At 33.7% G+C, this 23,934-nt stretch overlaps 1 protein-coding gene across 1 annotated transcript in view; it reads left to right on the forward strand.

The window, feature by feature from the left end:
• DPY19L2 (dpy-19 like 2) overlaps positions 1 to 23,934 on the forward strand; it is an 86,439-nt gene that overhangs the window by 39,608 nt on the left and 22,897 nt on the right. Inside the window, exons 10-16 of the mRNA XM_057549977.1 lie at positions 1,243 to 1,320; positions 2,176 to 2,262; positions 7,544 to 7,603; positions 11,220 to 11,300; positions 13,359 to 13,460; positions 14,522 to 14,593; positions 16,996 to 17,042. Coding sequence (XP_057405960.1) covers positions 1,243 to 1,320; positions 2,176 to 2,262; positions 7,544 to 7,603; positions 11,220 to 11,300; positions 13,359 to 13,460; positions 14,522 to 14,593; positions 16,996 to 17,042 — 527 coding nt within the window. The remainder of the gene's footprint in view (positions 1 to 1,242; positions 1,321 to 2,175; positions 2,263 to 7,543; positions 7,604 to 11,219; positions 11,301 to 13,358; positions 13,461 to 14,521; positions 14,594 to 16,995; positions 17,043 to 23,934) is intronic.

Consider the following 23,934-nt stretch of genomic DNA (forward strand, 5'->3'; position numbering starts at 1 on the left):
ATGTCTTTAAGTATAGATTTTACTTAATTCCCTCAGCCCTTTCTGACATGTAAAGTATGACCTTTATACTATATGCTCTACATCTCTTATGTTCTTTCACATGTTGTTCATCCCTTTGTCATTTTATACTTTCTTCTGACCTATCTTCCAATTTATCACTTCTTTGTTTGGCTGTATTCAACCTGCTTAAACCCATCTTTGACTTCTTATTATTGATTATTGTAATATTTAGTTGTATATTTTAAATTTGGTTCTTTTTTTTATGGCTTTCAGTACCCTCCTGGAATTTTCAATCTTATCTGTTATTTCCATGCATATGTCAAACATAAAGTCTTTGATGATGCCAGACATGTTTTTGCATGGTTTGTGAGCTAAGAGTCATTTTTACATTTTTATAGTATTGTTTAAAAAAATGTAGAAGAAGAAGAAGAGTATACAATTGAGACTGTACGTGGCCTACAAGTCTTAACATATTTACTATCTGGCTTTTTACATAAAAAGTTTGCTGATCCCTGAACTAGATTTAGATTCTTCATAGATCTGTTTCTTTTGTCTTAGTGATAATGTCTTATCTCCTCCTGTATCTGATTAGTTTTGATGTGGTATTAGACATTGTACATGAACAATTGTACAGTTAATTTGAGACTAAGATATTAACTTCTTCCAGAGAAAATTAAATTTGTTTCCAGCAGGCAAATACAGGGACTAACAATCTTTAATCTCCTTCATGCCATCAGAGAATGAGATAATTCAAAGGTGGGCTTCAGTATTTTGGAGCACTGCTTTGATTTCTGGTTCTCTCTTATAGTATAACCCTTTGAAATCCCAAACCAAAGCTTGGGGACTTAGCAGTCAGGTAACCCCAAGAATGAGATCTCTGCTAAGTGTGTGGAAATCTCTCAACTGCCTCTCAGCTGGCAGTCATCTGCTTCTGTTAGAATTGGCAGATGCCTCTGGAAGAAAAGTGACCCAAAATGTCATGCTCATCTCTATAGATTTCCGCTTTTCCTCTGGTCTTAGCTTCCTAATTCTTTTTTTGCTGTATTAGTAAGCTGTGACTTTCATACAGTTACTTTTATTATTTTTTCGAGCTATTCTAGTTCTCAGTGAGAAGGTTGGTTCACATTACTTTGACAATCATTATTGGAAATATAACTCTCCTCTTATATTTACTTTGCTTATGAATAGTGAAATGCTCTTCTACATTTTTTCACTTCTGCTTTTTTTATATTTTTATTTCAGATCGCCTCATTATTTCCCATGTATGTTGTGGGGTACATTGAGCCAAAAAAATTTCAGAAGATCATCTATATGAACATGGTGACAGTTTTTTGAATATCTTTATTGGAGTATAATTGCTTTACAATGTTTTATTAGTTTCTGTTGTACACCTGGTAACATTTTTAATATTTATAAGTAATATATTAAAATAAGATCTCAGGGTTTATAAAATAGAACTGACTGTTTTATATACCTCCTCCCAAGTAGTATTTAATACATATGATGTTGATAATATTTAGAAGGATAACTGAATGTCATATTATAGCAACTATACTTTCAACTAGACTGTAGATGTTTTGTATTCTCTGAAACTTTAAAAAATTTTTTGTTTTTTTATTATTATTGTCACTACTTTTGTAACTGCCTTTTCTCCCTGAGTCCTGAGATTTTTAACACTTTCCATGAATATGACACTCTGTGAAATTTATGTTTTTTCATTATTGTTTTTTTATATTAGTTTCCAAACACATATCCCTTAAGAGAATAAAAAATAAAAATCTTTTAGGTAAGAACATAAAATAAAGCTTCCTTAGTGAGGGAAATCCTCAAGTAGTTCAACAAAAATCAGATTAGAAAACTAATAGTTATAAGTAAGTCTTACTTATATCCCTGCATTATTGAGTTAATAGAAACAATAAGATTTTTCCTGTTTTCTTTGTACCAAGTTGAAAATAGGGGGAAAAAAAATCTGCTATATAGTATTTATGGTGTTGAAAATACTTGGAACCTATCAGTGTGTTGAAATTCTGTTATCACTTGGTCAGGATCTATTTATTAATCTTTTTTATGCAAATAAAAGTTTGTATTGGAAATGACTGTATCCCTGTAGACAAAGTATGCATTATGCTATCTATCTAATAACTATAAAATGTATTTATTTTCTTCAATTTTCAGGTTTCGGTTCTCCTTTGTTTTGTGTTGATGTTTGGAAATCCAATGTATTTATCTTCTTATTATTCTTCGTCTCTATTGATGACATTGGTAAGTGTTTGTTAAGCTCGTGAAGATTTTTTTTAACCTGTCAAATAGCAAGTTTACCCATTTAATATAGGTTAAGGAGAATAAATAAGGCCCTTTCTGGATTACTGCTCACATGAAAAATTTTTCCCAGGTAATGCCTTTTGTCTATCTCATCCTTGAAAAATAATATAAGGAAAGTACCTTTTTAAGGCAATGCCCAAGTAAAAATTTTTTTAAATAATAAGGTAATAAGACTTACTTTTTAAAATATGCCATAATTTATGATAAAAATTAGTTATTTCCTTCTAAGTCACTTCAGTAGGCTAAATACTTATTGCAGTGACACTGCCATTGCCCAAAACATTTTTGGAACTCCTCTGAATTGCCTTCACAGGCTGTGGCACATTCTTTCGAATATCCTCAGCGGTGGCAAATCTTCGTCTTTTAAGGGTGGATTTGATTTTTGGAGACGACCAAAGTCTTGTGAATAAGGTGGGTGATTGGGCTGGGTAATACAGATCTTGATCAAAATATAGTGTGACAACAAAGTAATAAGACCTATTTTCTTGCACCCATAAGGAAATAATCTCTAAAGATAGTTTATAAAGAGGAGTTCCAAACTGTTTTGAGCAGTGGCAACATAATTATAGTAAGTGTGTAGTTTCTTCATGTGACTTACTTTCATGGAATAACGCTCAGAGTTGTATTTGGAATGGTGGTTCCGTAAATCAGTTTTATTACCTTATAGTCACACTTCCGATATTCAAAAGCCAGAACCTGGAATGTTCTCCACTGGAATGTTCCTAGGATGTTCTCTTTCCACAATGACCAGAAGTGATAACTTACTACAGAAATACCAAAATATAGCACTTTTCCATGTATCATGCATTGATTGGATCTTTTGAGATTTAGGTTTTTAACATTTTTTCTCCCCAGACCTTTTTTTTTTTTTTTGCCTCCCAGTAAGTAATTTCTCCTCTTTCTCTCTCCCAAAAGACATAGGCCCTTTCTTTTCAACATTTTGTCAGACTTTTTCAGTATTACAAAGTAGAGGACTTGTAACAGTGTGCTCATCCACCTCTTTTTATGAAAACATTTTTTATTTTAAAATGTAGCACAGATGTAGAAAACCTCATAAAACCAATGTTTTATGTACTTAGTTCTGACTAGTACTGATAAGTACTGATTAGTGGACTGTTATTTGGCAAACATCCTTAAACTACCATCAAGTCAAAACCAGAACTTTTCTCACCATTCTAGAAGCCTTCCATGTAACCTGCCTCAATCATAACTCCCTTGAGCTGCTCTAAAACAGTAGTGACTATCATGACTATGGTGATCACTCCAAGCTTTTCTTTATAGTTTCATCACTTAAGTTTCTATTTTTATCTGTAGGTTTCCAATATGTCTCCCTGTTTTTTTCCCTGGGATATTTTTTTTTACCTGGGTCACTGAACATGTGAAGGGTCCTGTGGTCTAGATTTTGCTCCTGAATCCTCATGGTGCTGCTTTACATCTTCTTTTGTCTTCTGTATTTATATTAATACTTGGGTCTAAAACCTGGACATGTTCAGATTTAATTCCTTTGGCAAGTATATAGTATTGTTCTTCAGTCAGGAGGCACATATTATCTGGTGCCTCTCTTTTTATGATCAGCGCTTAGTACCAGATCCATTAATTCAGTAGGGATTGCAAAATGATGATATTCCAATCCCTCCTTTACAGTTCACAGTTCATATAGGAAAAGTACAGTACATCTCTAAATGAGGGGAGTCTGGAGGAAGTAGAAAAATATTTGAAGAAATAATGACCAAAAATTTTCCAAATTTGCTGAAAATTATAATCTCAGAGATGAAGAATATCAGTGAATCTCAAATACAAAAATCATAGAGCTAGAGTAAGCATATTATCAAATTGTTAAAGATCAGCAATAAAGAAAAAATCTTGGGAGTAGCAAGAGAATTAAGACATGTTAAATACAGAAGAACAAAGAGTAAGGATGTCAGATTTTTCATAAGAAAAAAGTGCAAGCAACAAAACAGTCAAGCAGCATCTTTAAAATATTTAAAAATACTATCTATAATTCTATATCCAGCAAACATATCTTTCAAAAATGCAGGCAAAATAAAGACTTTATGACTTTTATGTTAAAGGAGGTCCTTCAGATGAAAGGAATATAATATTAGATCTCAGTCTGGCTCACGCAAATGAAGGACCCTGGAAATGGTAGCTAAAGGTTTTCCTACCATCTGTGACGGCATGGATAGAACTTGAGGGCATAATTATGTGACGTAAGTCAGACAGAGAAAGACAAATACTGTCTTTTCATTTGTGTCTTCTTTAATTTCTTTCAGCAATGTATTCAGTGTATAAGTCTTTCACCTCTTTGGTTATGTTTATTCTTAATATTTTATTCTTTTTGAGGCTATTGTAAGTGAGATTGTTTTCTTAATTTCCTTTTTAGATAGTTCATTGTTAGTGTATAGAAATGCAACATAGTTTCTTTGTTGAGTTTGTATCCTGCTACTTTGCAGAACTTGTTTATTCTAACAGTTTATGTGTGTGTGTGTATGTAGAATCTTTAGTGTTTTCTACATAGAAGATCATGCCATCTGTGAACAGAGATAATTTTACATTTTCCTTCTCAATTTTTATACCTTTTATTTCTTTTTCTTGCTTAATTGCTCTAACTAGGACTTCAGTACTGTATTGGATAGAAATGGTGGGAGTTGACATCCTTGCCTTGTTCCTGATTTTAGAGGAAAAGCGTTCAGTTTTTCACCACTGAGTGTATTCAGATATGGTCTTTATTATATTGAGATACTTTCCCTTTATTTTTAGTTTGTTGAGAGTTTTTATCATGAAAGGATGTCAAATTTTGGCAAATTCTTTTCTGCATTGATTGAAATGATTGTGTGATTTTTATCCCTTATTCAGTTAACATAGTGTATCACATTAATTGATTTACATATGTTGAACCATCCTAGCATGGCAAAGATAAATATCACTTGATCATGGTGTATGATTCATTTAATGTGATGTTAAATTTAGTTTGATAGTATTTTAATGAGAATTTTTGCATCTGTGTTCACCTGGGATATTTGTCTATGGTTTAGTTTTCTTGTAGTGTCCTTGTCTGGCTTTGATATCAGAGTCATGCTGGCTTCATGAAATATGTTTGGAATTGTTTCTTTCTCTTTAATTTTTTGGAAGAGCTTGAGAAGGACTGACATTAATTCTTCTATAAATGTTTGGTAGAATTCACCAGTGAAGCCAACTGGTCCTGGTTTTTCTTTGTTGAGAGATTTTTGATTACTGATTCAATATCCTTACTAGTCATAGATGTGTTCAGAGTTTTTGTTTCTTCGTGATTCTGTCTTGGTAGATTATATGCATCTAGAAATGAATCCATTTTTTTCTTGCTATTTAATTTGTTGGCATCTAATTTTTCATAGTAGTCTCTTATAATCTATTTTGCTAGTGCTTAGTTGTTTCAGATGAGAAAGTAAATGTGTTTCCTGTTATACCAATTTGACCAGAAGCAGGAGTTCCATCCTGATTGATTTTAATTACTTAATTTATTTTTGTAGTGAAATATTACCATGTTTCTAACAATAAGAAATATATAAATCTTATACTCAGAAAATGTCACTCCCTCTCATTCCTTCCACCCCATTCTGTCCACCTTTCTTTTTACCTTGGTCCTACCTATTTCTTATAAGTGAGATATCTCATTGGTTTTCTGGTTTACCCATTTAGTTGTTTTTTTTTTCTTTTTTGCACTAATAAATATTACATGTATATTTTATTATCCCCCCTCCTACTTACATAAAAGGTAGCATACTATAGTCTTTTGCATTTTGATTTATCAACCTATTCTGGGTATCACTTAGCAACCTTTCCTAGATATCACTACATATCAGTTCACGGAGATCTTCATTCTTTCTTGTAATTTCATAGTAAGTATTCCCTTCTGCATATTCCATAGATAATTCAGCCACTCTCCTAAGTCTGGGCATTTTGTTTATTTCTTGTATTTTGCATTTACAAACAATTTTGCATTGTGTAATCTGGTACATTTATATTTTCCTATTGTTGGAAGTTCAGGAATCCTGGCTCATCTTGGGCCAATCAGATGATGCAAAATTCTCCTCCAAATCTTAGTAATACACAGGCCTAAGATTTGTTTTTCATTGGAGCCTTTTGTTTTTCCAACACAAACTTGGGAATAAACAAATACCTTACCAACTTGTAGAGATAATAGGAGGAGTATTCCTAGTCCCTGCATGTCTTTGTCAGTTCAAGCTGCTATAACAAAAATACCAGAATGGGTGGCTTACACAGAAATCTATTTCTTACAGTTCTAGATGCTGGGAAGTCCGAGATCAAGGTGTCAGCTGACTTAGTTTTTGATGAGGACTCTCTTCTTGATTTGCAGACAGATATCTTCATTGTATCCTCCCATGATGGAGAGAGGGATCATCTCTCTCATGTCTGTCCTTAGAAAGGCACTAATCCCATTTATGAGGTTCCCACCTTCATGATCTAATTACCTCACAAAGTTTCCACCTCTAAATATGTCACATTGGGGCTTAGGGTTTCAACACAGGATCGGTGGAGGGACGTAAACATTCAGTCGATAGCACCAAGGGTATAGTTTTTGAGGACCCCAGCTGTATGCATGAGTCTTAATTCCAGTTTCTTACCTTTCATAGTCCCAAGTCTTCTTCTGCTGCCCTTCCTTTTAATACAAGCCCATAGTTGTAACCCTGTTCTACAGACCTCCTTAAAAACTGCCAACTCCTTAAAAACTCTCCTAATTAATGTTTTACTTTTTAAAAATCACCTTCTTTTCTCTGGAACCTGGAAAGTTCCTTTTCTTTCATATAAATTCAGTTAGATATATATTTTTTAAACATTTTAAAATATTTGGGAGTTTGGAGAGGAAGGATTTTCATGTTAATTTAGACCACTAATTTTGCTGGGTAACTTACACGTACGCTTGCATGGACATACCTTCCACACACCATCTATCTCCTCAGAGGAGTTGCCCTGCATAAAACGTCCCAAGTAACTCAGTGAGGAATTAACTTGATTCTAGGGTCAACTTTTTGGTACACAAAGCATTTGGCTTTCACCCCAAGGAAATTTTCCATGTCCAAATTCAGAAAAATCAACAATTAAGAAGGAAAATGGCTGGTTATAGCCAAGATGGAAGGGGGTGGCTGTGTAATTTTTGAAATGTAATTTTAAAAAAGTTAATTTAATTTAATTGTGTTATTTTATGTCATATGCATTTTAGGTGATAATTCTAAAGAGAAATAAAATTCAAAGATTGGGTGCATCTGGACTCCACTTTTGGGTAAGCTTCAACATTTTTAACACAATTTCTTCAAATCCTTTTTTATTTCTATAAACTGAATACAGATAATATGCTTTAAAAATGAATGATTTATAGTTAGTAAATATTATGAATAGCTACTTACATAAGGTGGGAAACACTCCTTAGCGACATCTACAAGTCATTTTCAAGAAGTTAGTTCATTTATTTCAGCACTACCCTCAGGCCTTTCTTCTTTACTTTTCCTTCTGCTATACCCTACTACCTTGCTTTTAATTTTTTTTTCTATTTGCTTTGAGTTTCTTTCTTTAGGTTTACTAACCTTCTCTTCAAAATAACTCAGTCTGTAGTTCTGTCCCCACTTTCCCTTTTTCTTTTCTCTACATATATCCATCATCTATCTTTCCTTTGGCTTCCAACTTTAGACTCTTATTATTTTTGTCCTTTTAACATTTTCCCTACAATCTTCCAGTCCCTTTTTATTTCAACTCAGCCACTACCTGATCTTTGTTTGACTTCTTTGCAAATGTACAAATGGATGGCCCATATTACCTCTATATTTGTATGTTATGTTACAAAGTAAAATAAGTACCTTATTAAGTAGGCACTGCAATGACTAATTCTCATAATATCAGACAGATGACATTCTTTTTCTCTAGGTCTTTAATGTACTCCTACTAAAAAATAAAATCTACCATATTGAAGAACTCTATGATTACATATTTTATATTGGTACAGTAAAACTGGAAATGATAAGAGGGTAGATTGCCACTCAGAATACAAACAAACAAAATGGAATGAGTTGCCAGTTTCTTATTGCTGGAAGCATTCTCCCATCCCCTATGGTGAAAATACACTTGTTATTGAATGATATGACCCTTCTAATATTTGATTTTTTTTACTTCAGAAAAATTGGCAAAGCTTGTTTTTTTAAAGATTAAACCAAGAAATCAACAGAAAATTTAAAGATTTTTATTTAATAATTTAACTCAAAAGGAAGTCAAAATTTTAATTACAAATTACTGAAAAATGACAACAAATAGAGCAGTATCTGTGGATGTTTAGGGAATTCTGCCAAAGTTGTGTTCAGAGGAAAATTTATTGTCTTAAATATTTTCAATTTTAGACTGCAAAGAATAAAAAGCTTTCAAGTCAAGAATTTCAAAGAAACAAAAATCTAAGGAGAGAACAGTTAAGATATAATGAATGTTCAGCTTATATTTATGTTTTAAAACTGATAAAATTAATACCATCAATCTCTTGCAAAAGGGAGAAATTAGTCATGGTAGTTCATCTGAACAACGCAGAAGACATTCTGGCTTTTTATGTCTTTTTTATGTCTTTTTTCTTATGTCTTTTTTATGGAAGACCATCAAAAAGAAATAGCAAAGCTATTTTGTGAAATAACACTTTTTCTTACAAAAACACCTGTTTTTGTAAGAAAAAGGGATAATCCATTCTTGTCAAATTGGGTTCATCCCAGGAGTGCAAAGATGTTTCTGGAAAATTTATAAATGTAAATTATCACACTAGCAAATTAAAGGAGAAAAATACTTTATGATCATCTCATTAGATGCAGAAAATAAATTTGATAAAATTAAACACCCATTTATGATAAAAACTCTTAGCACAGAAGAAATAGCAGGGAGTTTACTTAACCCAATAAAATTCTTCAGCAGTCATTGGTTTTGCAGGAGAGATATTTGGAGTATTCCATTTATGAAGATCAAGATAAATATGTTTTTTCACATTTTATTAAAGGTTCAAACATGTAAAAGCAAGAAAGTAAATAACAGGATTAGAAAAGAAATGGAAAGAAAAATCAAAATTTATTATATCATTATTTACATATAAAACACAATAATTATTAGAAATTATAAAAATTCAATAACATGGCTAGATATAAGATTAATATTCAAAAGTTAATTGCATTTCTATTCTTTGGCAACAAACAAAAACCATATTTTTGAAAATATGCCATATATATTAGGGAGAAAAAATACATAGTATCTGAATAAATCTGATATTTTTGAAATTTAAATTTTTTTTAAAAAAATGGGTAAAACCACTTATCATGTAATAAGGATAAGGAAAATTACAACTTGAATGAGAAAAGGCAATAAAGAGATGTTAACACTCAGATGAGTAAGATGTTGGGATTATTTGGCAAGAATTTTAAAGCAGTCATCATAAAAATACTTCAGTGAGTAATTATAAGTACTCTAGAAGCAAACAAAATATCACCAAAGAAATAGAAATTTTTTTTTAAAAAAAGGAATAATTTGGGAATTTTTTTTAAAAAAGAATAACTTGAAAAATACTGTAACTGAAATAAAAAACAGTGAATGAGCTTCATAGAAGAATGAATATAACAAAGAAAGCAATTAGTGTACTTGAAGATAGAACAATAGAAATTACCCAATCTAAACAACAGAGGAAAAGTAACTGGAAAAAAATGATAGAGGCTTAGGGAAGTGTGGGACAATAACAGAAGATTTAATATTTGTATCATGGAAGTTCCACAGGAGAGGAAAAAGAGAGTGGGCCTGAAAAAGTATTTGAAGAAGTAATGGCATAAAATAGATAGCTAGTGGGAAGCAGCCACATAGCACAGGGAGATCAGCTTGGTGCTTTGTGACCACCTAGAGGCGTGGGATAGGGAGGGTGGGAGGGAGGGAGACGCAAGAGGGAAGAGATATGGGGACATGTGTATATGTATAACTGATTCACTTTTTTATAAAGCAGAAACTAACATACCATTGTAAAGCAATTATACTCCAATAAAGATGTTTAAAAAAAAAAAAGAAGTAATGGCTGAGAACTTTCCAAATTTGGTAAAAGACGTAACTCTACAGAGTCAAGAAACTGAGTTAATCCCAAGTAGGATAAAGCCAACAAGATCCATGCCAAGACACATCATAATTCAACTTCTGCAAACTAAAGGCAAAGAAAGTCTTGAAAGCAGACAGAGGGAAATGATGCATTACCTTTAGGGCAAAACTGATTCGAATTTACAGCAGACTTCTCATCTGAAACTATGGGAGCCAGAAGGAGGTGGCACAACATTTGTAAATGCTGGAAAGAATTGTCAACCACAAGTTATATATCCAGTGAACGTGTCTTTTAGGAATGAAGGGGAAAGTAAAACATGTTCTCAGATGAAGGAAAACTAAGAATTTGTTGCTAGCAGAGCAACCCTTAAATAATGATTAATAGAAGTCCTTGAAACAGGAAGTAAATGATGAGAGAAGGAATGTTAGAACATCCAGAAGAAGTAAAGAACAACAAAATGGATGCACATAGGTCTAAATATAATAGACTATTCTTCTCTTGAATATTTCTTTTCATGTGTTTCGTTTATTTTGTTGTTCTTTATCTAGATATTTGAGTCAAGCTTTTCATTTATTTACTTTCATTTTTATTGATAAAAGTTTATGAGACCATGAATTTTCTTCTGATCATTGATTTACATGCATCCCTTAGTTTCTAATATGTAGTTTTCATTACCATATTTAAAAAAAAATTTTTTTTGAGTTTGTGTTTCCCTTTCACTTAAGACTTATTAATAGGAGGTTTAATTTCCAGGAAGAAGGACCTTTTGGTCTTCTGACTTCTATCTATTTTGTTTATTTTCTAGATAATTCAAGGTAGTGCTTGGTTTTGTGGGACAATCATTTTGAAATTTCTGACATCTAAAATTTTAGGTGTTTCAGACCATGTAAGTATTTTCTAGTTAAAACATTAGAATTTCTATAAATATTTAGTTGGATGAAGACTTTGAAACCATCTATTTTTAAATGAAACCTCTTCATTTTATAGAGATTAAGTGCCTTCTTCAAGGTCCCAAACTAGTTATTGGCAGAGTCAGTACTAATACCCTGCAGATCTTTTCAACCCACTAAGAAGAAAGTATATCAATGAATGGTGACTTAGCCTTCTAGGAAAAAAATATGTTAAGTAGTTGTTTATATTTTGGTTAAAATACAAATTGTTTGTTTAATAATTAATTCATTGTAAATGTTAACATATGAACAGTCTGTACTCAGCTTTGCAATATAGAACTCAAGATCTCAATATAGTTTTTTTTTAATTTTATTTATTCAATATAGTTTTATTTATAATTACAGACTAAAATTAAGATGTGATTTGATATTTTTAAAGTTCTTCTTGTATAAAGAGAATGATAAAAATTCTGTCTTTTCAACTTCTAGAAAATATATGGACCACATCCCTCATGCATGTTGTTTCTGTCTGTTTTAAGGCTAATACCTCAAATAATGGCCCTTTTCAAAGCAAAAGTTCCTATTAACTAGTTTGTTTTGGGAATAGAAAACAATGCATGATTTTAACTTTTGACTTTTCAGCACTTTCTGTTTGGATATGAGGATAGATGAGTGTATCATACAATAATCTACTCTGAAATTTACCTTATATAGTACTCTCCAATTAGGACTCTGTCTAATGCTGAAATTGCTTCAACTTTAACAAGGGATTATAGATAGTAGTTACTCTCTTAAAATGTCAAGTGCTGTCACTATCCAGGAGAATTGAGCCTGCATACATGTTCATGTTAAATAAAATTTCAAAATGTAAGGATTTATTTGCCATTTATTGTTAGATCTGCAGAGTGGTTTATTAGGTTTATTTGTTGTTCTTAAGTTTTTATTCTGTAGGGGGTATACATTTTATGGTAAACTTTATTTAGGCCTCCTAAGTTATTTATTAAGTTGGTCTGTTATTTTCTTTCTTGCCTTGCTCCACATTGTCACCCAACTCTTTACAAATCCTAAAACACACACACACACACACACACACACACACACACACACACACACACACACCCCTTGGTATTCTTAAGTGACTTGTGTGTGACAGCTGTGAGAAAGACTTGAAACTAAAGTGGCTTGGTTAAATTATAATTAGTCACCAGGCCTATTCTAAATTAGAAAAATAAAGTTAACTGTAAATTATCCTTGGTACTGGTAGATAAGGGGAATCATGAATAAATGAAAACCATAGATAATCATCAAAGTTGATATATAATAATTTATGTCCTTGTAAAGTAGTTTGAGTTAATGTTTTGCATGCCAAATATTTTTCTTTATCTGGCCTTCTAAGAATGCAGTGTAAAAATAATTGTCTCACCAAAGTAGGTAATAAATAATCGGTAGAAAAGAGTTCTACATTGGATTTGGTTGGTGGTGTTTATTTTAAAGTCCTTTGAGATCAAGTAACTAAATCAAAGTAGTATGTATAGTTGTTATAATTCTCTTGAAGAATAGCTCTCATAGTTAATGGCTTGAATGTATGTCTGAAAAATTCAAGAAGCACCAAAAATTGTGCTCAATGTATGAGGCTTTGTGAAAATGACAGTGCATGGAAAATTTGTTCATGATTTACAATGTGTGGTGAAAGGAGTTAACTGAAATTGGTTTTTTTCTTGATAAATGATCTGATTATAAAATCTCATGATCAACTGCATGGTGGTTTGTGCCCAGCAGATGTTGATTTTAGTTCATTCTTTACATTATCACCTTCTCTGCTTGCTTTTTCTGAACTTCTTTTTCCTTTTCATTTCTCTTGCTATTTCTGTTTGTTTTCAATTTTCTTCATAATTCAGCACATAATGTGGTTCACTGTATTTTTTGTTTTTTTGGAGAGGCATCCATGTAACTTGGATTTATCTTCTCTGTAGAATTTGTTACTATTACATCAAACCAATTATTATTAACTATAATTATTTGTGTAATTTTAATTTGTTTTTATTTTCTTCCAGATTCGCCTGAGTGACCTTATTGCAGCCAGAATCTTAAGATATACAGATTTTGATACTTTACTTTACACCTGTGCTCCTGAATTTGACTTCATGGAAAAAGCGGTATGAATGTTTCTTTTTTTCTCTTCTACAGGTATGATGGGTTCTTGCTCTTAAGTTTTCCCTTTAATCGGAAACTCAAAAATTTTATTCAGAAACACCCAATTTACTTACTCTATCATTTTTTTATGGTAACTTTTGCTAATTATATGGCCTTCCTCACCTGGTTTCTTATGTGTAAAATCAGTAAACAATGGCCCCTACTAGGGCGAGTGCATAATATACTGTATGACCCATAGTCAATTACTGTTACTACAGTTCAATTACTTTTAATAATCTAGGTCAGTTGGAGGTATGAGACCACTCAGGAAATGTAAACCCAAATTCTTGTTTTTGTTTTTTAAAAATTCAGTTTTTTTCACTTAACATCCCAAATATTACAAACTTTTAAAATAAGACATTGCCAAGAAAGATATACTACTAATCATCTATTATTCTCTTATCTATCCAATCAGTCATACATTTATTCAGAAACAATTATTGACCACTAATTATCTGTGAGGCAGTTTGTAGTCGGACTATGAAGAGTAAAATGACTTGATTCCTGCCTTCAAGAAATATATAATTTTGTTACATGGTAAATCACTCTCTATCACGATTCACGAGAATTATTTAGCTGCTGCTATTATTTTAGTACTTACTCATACTTACAGTAATTACTTAGTGTAACTTCATTGTTAGTTCTATAGTTTCACAAATGAAAATAATAGAATTTGCAGCCCAGGAAATGATAATCTAGGGCCCAGGGATCAGTAAACACACATTTTAAACTTACTATTATATAATAGAAATAAAAGATAAAACCAAAAGAAAGGAAAAAATAATATCCATAGCTAATTTTAATAGTTTTTATCGTTAAAACTATTTGATATATTTGTGTAACTATTTTATAATTTTGATTCTTGTATTAGAACATGAAACTCGATAAATATATAGTCTGTTAATGACAAAGATATCTTTTACCTTTACGAAATCTTATTGTGACACTCAATTTGACATACATTTTCATTCATTTAATGTAAAATTTAATAAATAATTATTTTGAATAATTTGCTATATTTCAGACACCACTGAGATACACAGAGACATTGTTGCTTCCAATCGTTATGGTGATTACTTATTTTATCTTTAAAAAGGTATTTAAAAATTTTTTCACTTGCTTTTGGGTTCAAGACAAGGACTTAGATTAATGCTGATAGCTCAGAATTCTGTCTTACTTTTAGGATGAATTCTTCCCTCCCTAAAAAACTTTTTTTATTCAGATTTTTCTTTATCTAGTATTATGTGGGTTTTTTTCTGAAAGCCACATTAGAAAAGATATTTTTACTTATTCTTTCGAAAGAAATTTGTCAGTTACCCACTATGTTCTAAGAACTACGTTAACAAAGTAGGTACACTGAGATAAATAAGACAAGCCCAGCCCTATCTTGAAACTCACAGTCTGAGCCAGGGGGAACATTCAGCAAATAATTTCCCAAATGATTAAATAATTGCAATTGTTATAGGTACTAAAAAAGAAAAGTACAATGACCACTTTGGTATCTTTCAAATATAAAGCACATTCAAAAAAGTCTTGATCCATTTTGAGACATGAATAGGAGAAATTTGTATAGCCATTAAAATATCATTCTCTACTGTTCACTGTTCTCACAAAAAAACAAAGTGTTATCACAGTAGAAGAAATAATGTTTAAAATACCACTGGAAGATTTTCTTGGTCTGGGAGTAGTTTATCCGAAAGTCTGGTTAAAGACAGTGGGTCCTCAGTTTTTAGCAATTTTGAACCATCTTTATTTTTATTGTTTAAAAGTTGTCCTGCCTTAAGTCAGTATGTATTTTATGCTTTTAAGCAGATAACAATAACATGATTTCTCTACTGTCATACGAAGTGTGGTTCTGTTGAAGCCAGTGTTCTAAATTTAAAGTCAAATTGCCTATCTTCCCTATGTAGTTCCAGTTCCCACATTTCTCATTCCTTTGTTTTCACATAGAAGATGAATAATTTATGAGTGAGAAAGGCATCTCCCTGTACATCTCTGTTGTTTCACCCTTGATCCAGTTCCCTAGGGACCACGTGCAAAGAGTCAGGATAGATACGAATGGGTAAACTACACACAGGTTTGCTGCTTTCCATTGCTTTGGCCCTACTTAGCTCAAGCTGCAGATTTTCTCCACTAGCATATTTCTCTATTCCATCATGGCAATTTGTGTTATTCTTACAAGGCTCCACTTGGGGGGGGACTAATGCAAGAATTAACTGTTCAGTGGGGAGATATCTAGCACAGGAGAAAATGATAACTAGATCTACTATTAACTATTTTAAAAATAAAGATACAAGATCTAAGACTCATAAACATAATACTAGCCCCCAAACATACCACAGCTCAAACCGTGCACGTGCAGTAGCAGGCGCAGGCGTGCATGCATACACACACACACACACACACACACACACACACACACACACACACCCATCCCTGCATTGAACTTTTCACTTGTGTGAAATCACTTCTGAGAAGGAAAGGAGGAAGGCATGTCTAGTATGATTTCCTGTAACACTATTGAATCTTAGACTCCTATAAATGCATATATTCTATTATCTATACCTTTGAATAGGCTTTTGCTTGCCAAAAAGACTGATAATCTCATTTTCATTACTTGAAACATTCGTCCATGCCGGATGCCCTTGAATCAATGAGAGAAGTTAAAAATTCTGAACTTAGATTTAATTTAACATTAGAGTAGAAATTTTGTTACGTATTTTTTTCAATGTTTATCTGTGAGTTACAAGCCACATATCATGCAGAGTGCAAAATTTTAAGTTCCCCGTAAATTTCTTAAGTTGTGTGTAATTGCTGCTAAAGCTTCTTTGGCCAAAGTTAGCTTCCACTTTTTTTGCCTTCACTCCTCCCTCTCTCATCATCATCTGGTACACTTTATTATTTTATTTTATTTTTGGCTGAGCCACGCAGAGTCTTAACCACTGGACCACCAGGGAAGTCCCATTTTGATAAGTGCTCTTAAGCCTTCTGTAGCAGTCACTTCAGGCTGAGGTAGATCAGGCAAGCAGATACGCCATAGCTAATTTTATAATAATCAGGAGTTTGAGTGAAGCAGGCATATAGACTGTGTAGATAGAGAGAAATTCCTAATTCGCTTAGAAGGTCAAGATAAAATAGTCTCTGAAAGTACCTGGAGGAAGCTGCCTCCTTTGTGGAAACCAATCCCCCACCTACAACCCACCTGCCTCCCAGTAAAATATAAACTTAAACACTGTTAAGAAGTTATCCACATATAAAAAGCTTAGAATTTTAGAGCTGAAAGATTTACTCCAATACTTTTTTTTTTTAAATAGAAAAGGAGGTTACAACTTCAAGAAATTATTTGCCTGAGGTAGAGCTGGAACTAAACTGTTTCTGAGGACTCATTTTAACAGTAAAAATACTTCTTTCTAGTGGGGGTATTTTTGTTAATGAATCAGGCCATTTTAAACGTCACTTAATTCCTTAGAAATTTCATCGATTTGATTCTATTCACAGGCTTTTCGTGATATTTTATGTGTCTTATCTGCAAACACTTATCTGAGGTAATTATTTCATAGTTGTTTTTAAACCATACTATATTCAGTTATTAAATAACTTACTGTAATATCAGTTTTCCAAATGAATATACATTAAACTTCAGCATTATGATTACAAAAGGAAACACGAACCAAACTTAGATGTCTTCTTAAAAAAAAAAGACCGAATGTATTATTCTTATGGCTGTCTCTCTTTTATGCATTTGGACTTGTTTTGAAGGATTTATATTTGTGAATTAACTCAAAGTTTAAATTGATTTAGTTTAATTTTGATATACCACTACAATTTAAAGTCAGTAAACAGAAGTAAGCTAAAGTTTTATTTTGGCTATTCTTTTTTTTTTTTTTTTAACTTTCAGAGAAAGCATACTTGTTTTTCTGAATATTCATGAAATAACTTTTCCTACATTATTGTTAAAACTGCTTTTTTTATTGCATTTCTTTGTGGTTTTATTAGTCACTAGAATTATGGGATAAACAAATATGAGCAAAATATAACTCAAATCACACATTGCTATAGGACATGAGAATTGTGAAGAAAACTTCCTTCTGAGGAAAATTTTACCTCAGATTACATTTAATATTTGTAGATATGTTCATTAGATGGATTATTTTTTTTTTTTTTTTTTTTTTTTAAATTTTAGTTATTTATTTATTTATTTATTTATTTTTGACTGTGCTGGGTCTTCGGTTCGTGCGAGGGCTTTCTCTAGTTGCGGCAAGTGGGGGCCACTCTTCATCGCGGTGCAGGGACCGCTCTTCATCGCGGTGCGCGGGCCTTTCACTATCGCGGCCCTTCCCGTTGCGGGGCACAGGCTCCAGACGCGCAGGCTCAGCAGCTGTGGCTCACGGGCCCAGCTGCTCCGCGGCATGTGGGATCTTCCCAGGCCAGGGCTCGAACCCGTGTCTCCTGCATTAGCAGGCAGATTCTCAACCACTGCGCCACCAGGGAAGCCCAGATGGATTATTTTTAATAAAATTTATTTTAGGACAGTTTTAGATTTACAGAAAAATTCTGAAGATAGAATAGAGAGTTTCCATGAACCCTGTACCCCATGCTTATATTTTCAGTAAACAGTTTTGTATGGTAGCCAGAAGAGCTAATTAGAATCTTATGGTTGAAATGGTAACATCTTGTTTGTTGAAACTGTTTCCAAATCAAGAAGGTTAGTAGATCCACTCTACTTTGTTCTGGTCAGATGGAGCCCGGGGGAACATGTCTTGACATTCTAAAAAGAATGTTTTTAGAGCCCTGAAAACTGTTCACTTAAGGAATGCATGAAGAGACCTGAGATATTTAATTGGATAATAGGAGGTTGAGAGGTACATGGCAGCTGTCTTCAGACATTTGAGAGAGTATAATGTGGAAGATGACAGACTTGAGGGAGCCAATTGGTGGAAGGAAGATACTTAGCTCAAAGTTAGGAGGTCTTTCTTGGCGATTACATTCCTGAAAGTGATGGCTATGGGCAGAGTGGCCTTTAAATCACAAAAATAATACAGTTGACTGTTGAACAACATGGATTTGAACTGCATGGGTCCACTTATTTGCAGATTTTTTCCCAAGAATAAATACTACACTATTACTAGATCTGTGGTTGGTTGAATCCCGGGATACGGAGGGACCAAGTATATGGAGGGCCAACTATAATTTATACTCAGACTTTCAACGGCGCCCCTCACCTCCATGTTGTTCAGGAGTCAACTATATGCTTATAGTAATACAATCAGAAAAAATAGTATATCAAGAAAAGAGGAAATGTTCCCCTCTCTTAGATGTACTCCTCATTTTGTGCTGATTGTAAGTGGCTTTGTATGTATCATTCCAGAAAACATTTCTGAAAACCCAATGTACTGTTTAAATGGTATTATTCTGTAACTTTTATGTAACAGCGTGTCTTGGGCATCTGCCCAGATCTTCCTCATACTTTGTAGTAGTCTCCAGGTTTTATTGTTCAGCATCACGAGTGACTATCATGTAATTAGCCATTCCCACATCAGTGGACATTTAGATTATATTTATCTTTTTGTCATAACAACCAGTGCTATGAGTAATTAACATCCTTGTACACATTCATTTGGACACTTATTTCAGTATTTAGAATATTTAATATTTGAAGTATTTGATATGGGACTGCTAGACCATAGGGTATGAATTTTTATAATTTGATGGATACTGAGAACTTATAATGGTGAGAGTGTCCATTTCTCTGCATCTCCATGAACACCACTGTTATTAAACTTTTAACATTTTCTAACTGATAGTTTTTTAAAAAGTAACTCACCTTACAAGTCTTTGCCAGTGAAGTTTTACATCTTTCCATATGTCTGTTGGCTATTTGTGTTTCTTTTTGACCATTTGAAAATTGATTTGTGGTGTCTTTTTATATTATAGACAATAATCTTTTGTCTGTTATGTGTATAACACAGTTTATTCTAGGATATCAGTATATAGTTTATTAATGGTCATTGCTTTATAGAAGTTTAAAATTTGTATACAATCACAACTGTACACTTGCTGTGTTCTCTGTGTTAATTTGTGTGCTTAGAAACACTTCACATCAAAATCATAAAAGTATTTCCCCATATTCTCTCATAGTTTTCATTTTTGCCAAATAAATATGTGTATATATAAAGTATACAATACAATGATTTGATATACATATATGTCGTAAAGTGATCACCACAACCAAGTTAATTAACACATCCAGCACCTCACAGAGTTACCTTGTGTGTGTGTGAGAACACTTAAGGGCTACACTTTTAGCGAATGTCAAGTATATAATGCAGTATTATTAAGTATAGTCACTATGCTGTACATTGCTTCCCCAGACTTTCATCTTATAACTAAAAGTTTGTACCCTTTAAAGAACATCACGTCATTACCCCCAGTTCTCAGACCCTGGCAACCACCAGTCTACTCTCTGAGTTTGACTTTTTTTTGGTCTTTTTTAGATTCCACATGTGAGTGATACCATAAAATATTTGTCTTTCCCTGTCTTCCCTGTTTCACATAGTGTAATGCCTTCCAGGTTCATCCATGTTGTTGCAAATGACAGGATTTCCTTGTTTTTTATGGGTGAATAATAATCCATTGCACATATGTGCCATATTTTCTTTATTCATTGTTTGCCCTAAAACAAGTGGACTGCCAGATATTTCTCCAACAAAGATGGGTTTATTGGGGGTCACCAGAGGATTGCACTTTGAGGTTTACAACCATGGTGAGCCACATGCAAGTCCCTGCACAGCAAGGAGAAGAGAACACTTTCATAGAGGGGAAAACGAAGTTGGGAGAGCTATAGTAAACCAAAAGTCCATGGCTTTTCATTGGCTGAATCCTTGCCAGGAAAGAAGAGGAATCCTTCTTCCTGTTGGACTCTGCTGTTGTTACAGGGCATGAAAGTTCCCCCTTGTCTCCAACTCTATTTAATTGAGATTTCTATTTATTAATTTATTTTACTTTCCCCCTTTTGATCAAGACCTTTCTCTGAAAGCATCATTGATCAAGAGTCAGGTTTTCTAGTTTCAGCAGCTTTTTGTCCCTCAGTGCCAGGAAGGACCTTTCCTGAGTGTAGTGTCTCACATCAGAGGAAAAGCGCACAGATTGGAAACCTATTGAGGTCACATGCGAGTAACAAGGAGGGTGGGAGGGAGTACTCACAGGTGTTTTTTTATCTAAAGTTCATATGTTATCAAGATCCTAGATATTTGTGATCATCTGAAGTGTTATGTCATCCTTAAAAGTTTGATGACAAACTTCCAACAGTCCTGGCCTGGATATCCTGGGAAAGCTGTCTCATCAGATGTCATCTACGTCAGTTCTGGGAAATCTTTACTTTCAAGTCACCAGATGATGTGCAGGTCCAGTCAGGGTTCTGTACTTTCTTTAGGTGTGTCACATGAATCCAAGAGTCTGTTCCTTGGATTCTGGTGGCATAAGGGTTGGTTAGCAGTACCTGATAGGAGCCCTTCCAGCAAGGTTGAAGAGAGTTCTTCTAGAGGTGTCTCTTCCAATACGTAAAAATCTCCAGGTTGCAAGGTATGATGGTTAAGGTTTTTGTCTCCCAAGAATGCACTGTGAAAAGATTGCTCTAATAAAACATGGTTATTTTATTTTATTTTTTTAATGCTAATGTTACAGTTTAATGAACTGTGTTTAGTGCTTTACATAATTGATCTTGTCTAATCTTTGTAAAAAAAGTCAGCAAAGTAGACATTATTAGCCCATAGTACAGAAGACAACACTGAGAATGGGATTATTCTACTCAACTGGCAGGTGGAGATCGAGTTTGATGCCAGATAGGACTACTGAGCCAGTGATCTTAACTCTTCACTCTGCTGCCTTTCACAGCCATGTGCTTGGGACTTCAGTTCCTACTTCTTATCTTCACTTCTCTAAAGCAGTCCCTGGGTTTTCAGCTAAATCCCACAGCCAAACCTCTGGTTGACTGAAAAAACAAATCAACCAACAACCAATGGGAAATCATCTTGCAATAGGCCAATGGAGATCTTGACAGGCATTTCATCCAAGATTGAAAAATAACCAAGGGTTGTAAGAATTGGGTGTCAGCAACAGAATGACATTTTGAATTGAGCCAGTGATTTTAGTTTCTTCATGGCATAATGGTAGAAATTATTCTTAAATAGAACACCTCCTGAGATAATATAGGTCAGTAGTTGTTTGTATTCAGGTTTAAGTGCTTCAGGGAAGGTGCCAGGTGACCATCAAGCATGTGACCTGAAGCCATCTCCCCACATCCCTTCACAATAACACTCTAATACTTGGTGGCTATAAGGCACTTTTAATTTGGAATCTAAACAATGTCCTTAACAGAACCCTGTCTTATTTGCAAGGCTCCCTGAAGAAGACAGTGGGTGAACTGCATGCTGCCAATTCTGCTTCTGTGGTCACAGCCCAGACCTTGCCATTGCCTGAAACTGCTCCTTTTAAGAAATCCCACCTGGTACCCACATGCTTGCATTCCTCTTCTCCCCGCTCACTAAATCTGTTTGTTCTTCAGCTGCCTCAAGGCGCCAAGATCTCAACTGCTCTAATCTAATCGTCATTCCTGGTTTGCTTTCTGCACAGCCTGGAATCCATGGTCAATCTCTATTATGGTTTCTTATCAAGAATTCTCAACTCCCTGGTCTTTCCTCTGCGTATGCTCTATGGTTCACACCTCTCTGTTGGTCTAGCAGTCTCCACTCTCTTCTGCACAGTAGAGATGATTACATATTAACGAATGACAGTGACTCCACCAAAAGAGCTGGTTCCTGGCAACTTCTAAGGCTACTAGTGCTATTCTTTAGGTCTATTATTTTAGGTACCTTTCTTTCCTGCTTCCCTTTGTTGGCTGTTTCTGACCTCACATCTCTCCTTTAAGCCCATTCCCCAAAACATGGTTATTTTTAATAGAAGCAATTATGCCTTTGTGATATTGGGGTATCTCTCCTTTTGTAAGCTGTAAGTCAGAAGAAGCAGGAGCCAAGTGCCTTGAGAATCCTGTGACTCTCTCAAAGGGTAAGAGTTCCAAAAGTGGTGGATCTAAGATTTAGAAGGACCAACAGCAGTGCTTTTAGAAATACACCATTCATCCATCAGCAGACACTTAGGGTGTTTCCGTGTCTTGGCTATGATGAATAATGCTGCAATGGACTAGAAAGTGCAGATATCTCTTCAGGATATGGATTTTTATTCCTTTGGATGTGTTCCCAGCAGTGGGATGGCTTGATCATATGGTAGTTCTATTTTATTTTTTTGTGGAACCTACATACTGTTTTACACAATGTTATACCAATTTACATTCCCATCAACAGTCCACAAAGGTTCCCTTTTCTCCACATCTTCACCAACATTTGTTATCTCTTTTCTTTTTGATAATAGCCATTCTAATAGACATGAGGTGATATCTCATTGTGGTTTTGAATTGCATTTCCCTGGTAATTAATGATGTTGAACACATTTTCATGTACCTGTTGACAATTTATTGACAATTTATGTATATTCTTTGGAAAAATGTTCAGGTTTTTCGCCATTTTAAAATCAGATTTTTTTTTTTGCCATTTAGTTGTATGAGTTCCTTCTATATAGATACTTCAGATATTAACCCCTTATCAGGTACACAGTTTGCAAATATTTTCCCCCATTCTGTAGGTTTCTTTTTCATTCTGTTGATTGTTTCCTTTTTGTGCAAAAGCTTTTAAGTTGATATTGTCACCCTTTTTTATTTTTGCTTTTGTTGCCTGTGCTTTTGGTGTCAAGTCCAAAAAAGTCATTACCAAGACCACTGTCAAGAAGCTTTTCCCCTTTGTTTTCTCATAGTAGCTTTATGGTTTAAAGTATTAAATTTAAGCCTTTCATCCATTTCCACTCAATCTTGGTGAGTTGTGTAAGACAAGAGTTAATTTCATTCTTTTGCATGTGGTTGTCCAGTTTTCCCAACATTATTTATTGAAAATGCTGTCCTTTCTCTGTGCATGTTCTTAGTGCCTTTGTCAAAGATAAATTGGCAGTTTATGCATGGGTTTAATACTGAGTTCTCTATTCTGTTCCATTGGTCTATGTGTCTTTTTTATGCCAGTCTCACACTGTTTTGATTACTATAGCTTTGTAATATAGTTTGAAATCAGGAAATGTAATACCTCTAGCTTTGTTCTGCTTTTCTCAAGATTATTTTGGAAATTCAGGGTCTTTTGTGGTTTCATATGAATTTTAAGATTGTTCTTTCTATATCTGTGACACATGTCATTGGAATTTTGTTAGGGATTGAATTGAATCTGTAGATCACTTGGGGTAGTATGGACATTTTAACAACATTAATTTTTCCAAACCAAACGCATAGAGTATCTCTCCATTTAATTGCGTCTTCTTCAATTTCTTTCATCAGTGTCTTAC

Source organism: Balaenoptera acutorostrata, chromosome 7 (assembly GCF_949987535.1).
Source record: "Balaenoptera acutorostrata chromosome 7, mBalAcu1.1, whole genome shotgun sequence".
NCBI lineage: Eukaryota > Metazoa > Chordata > Mammalia > Artiodactyla > Balaenopteridae > Balaenoptera > Balaenoptera acutorostrata.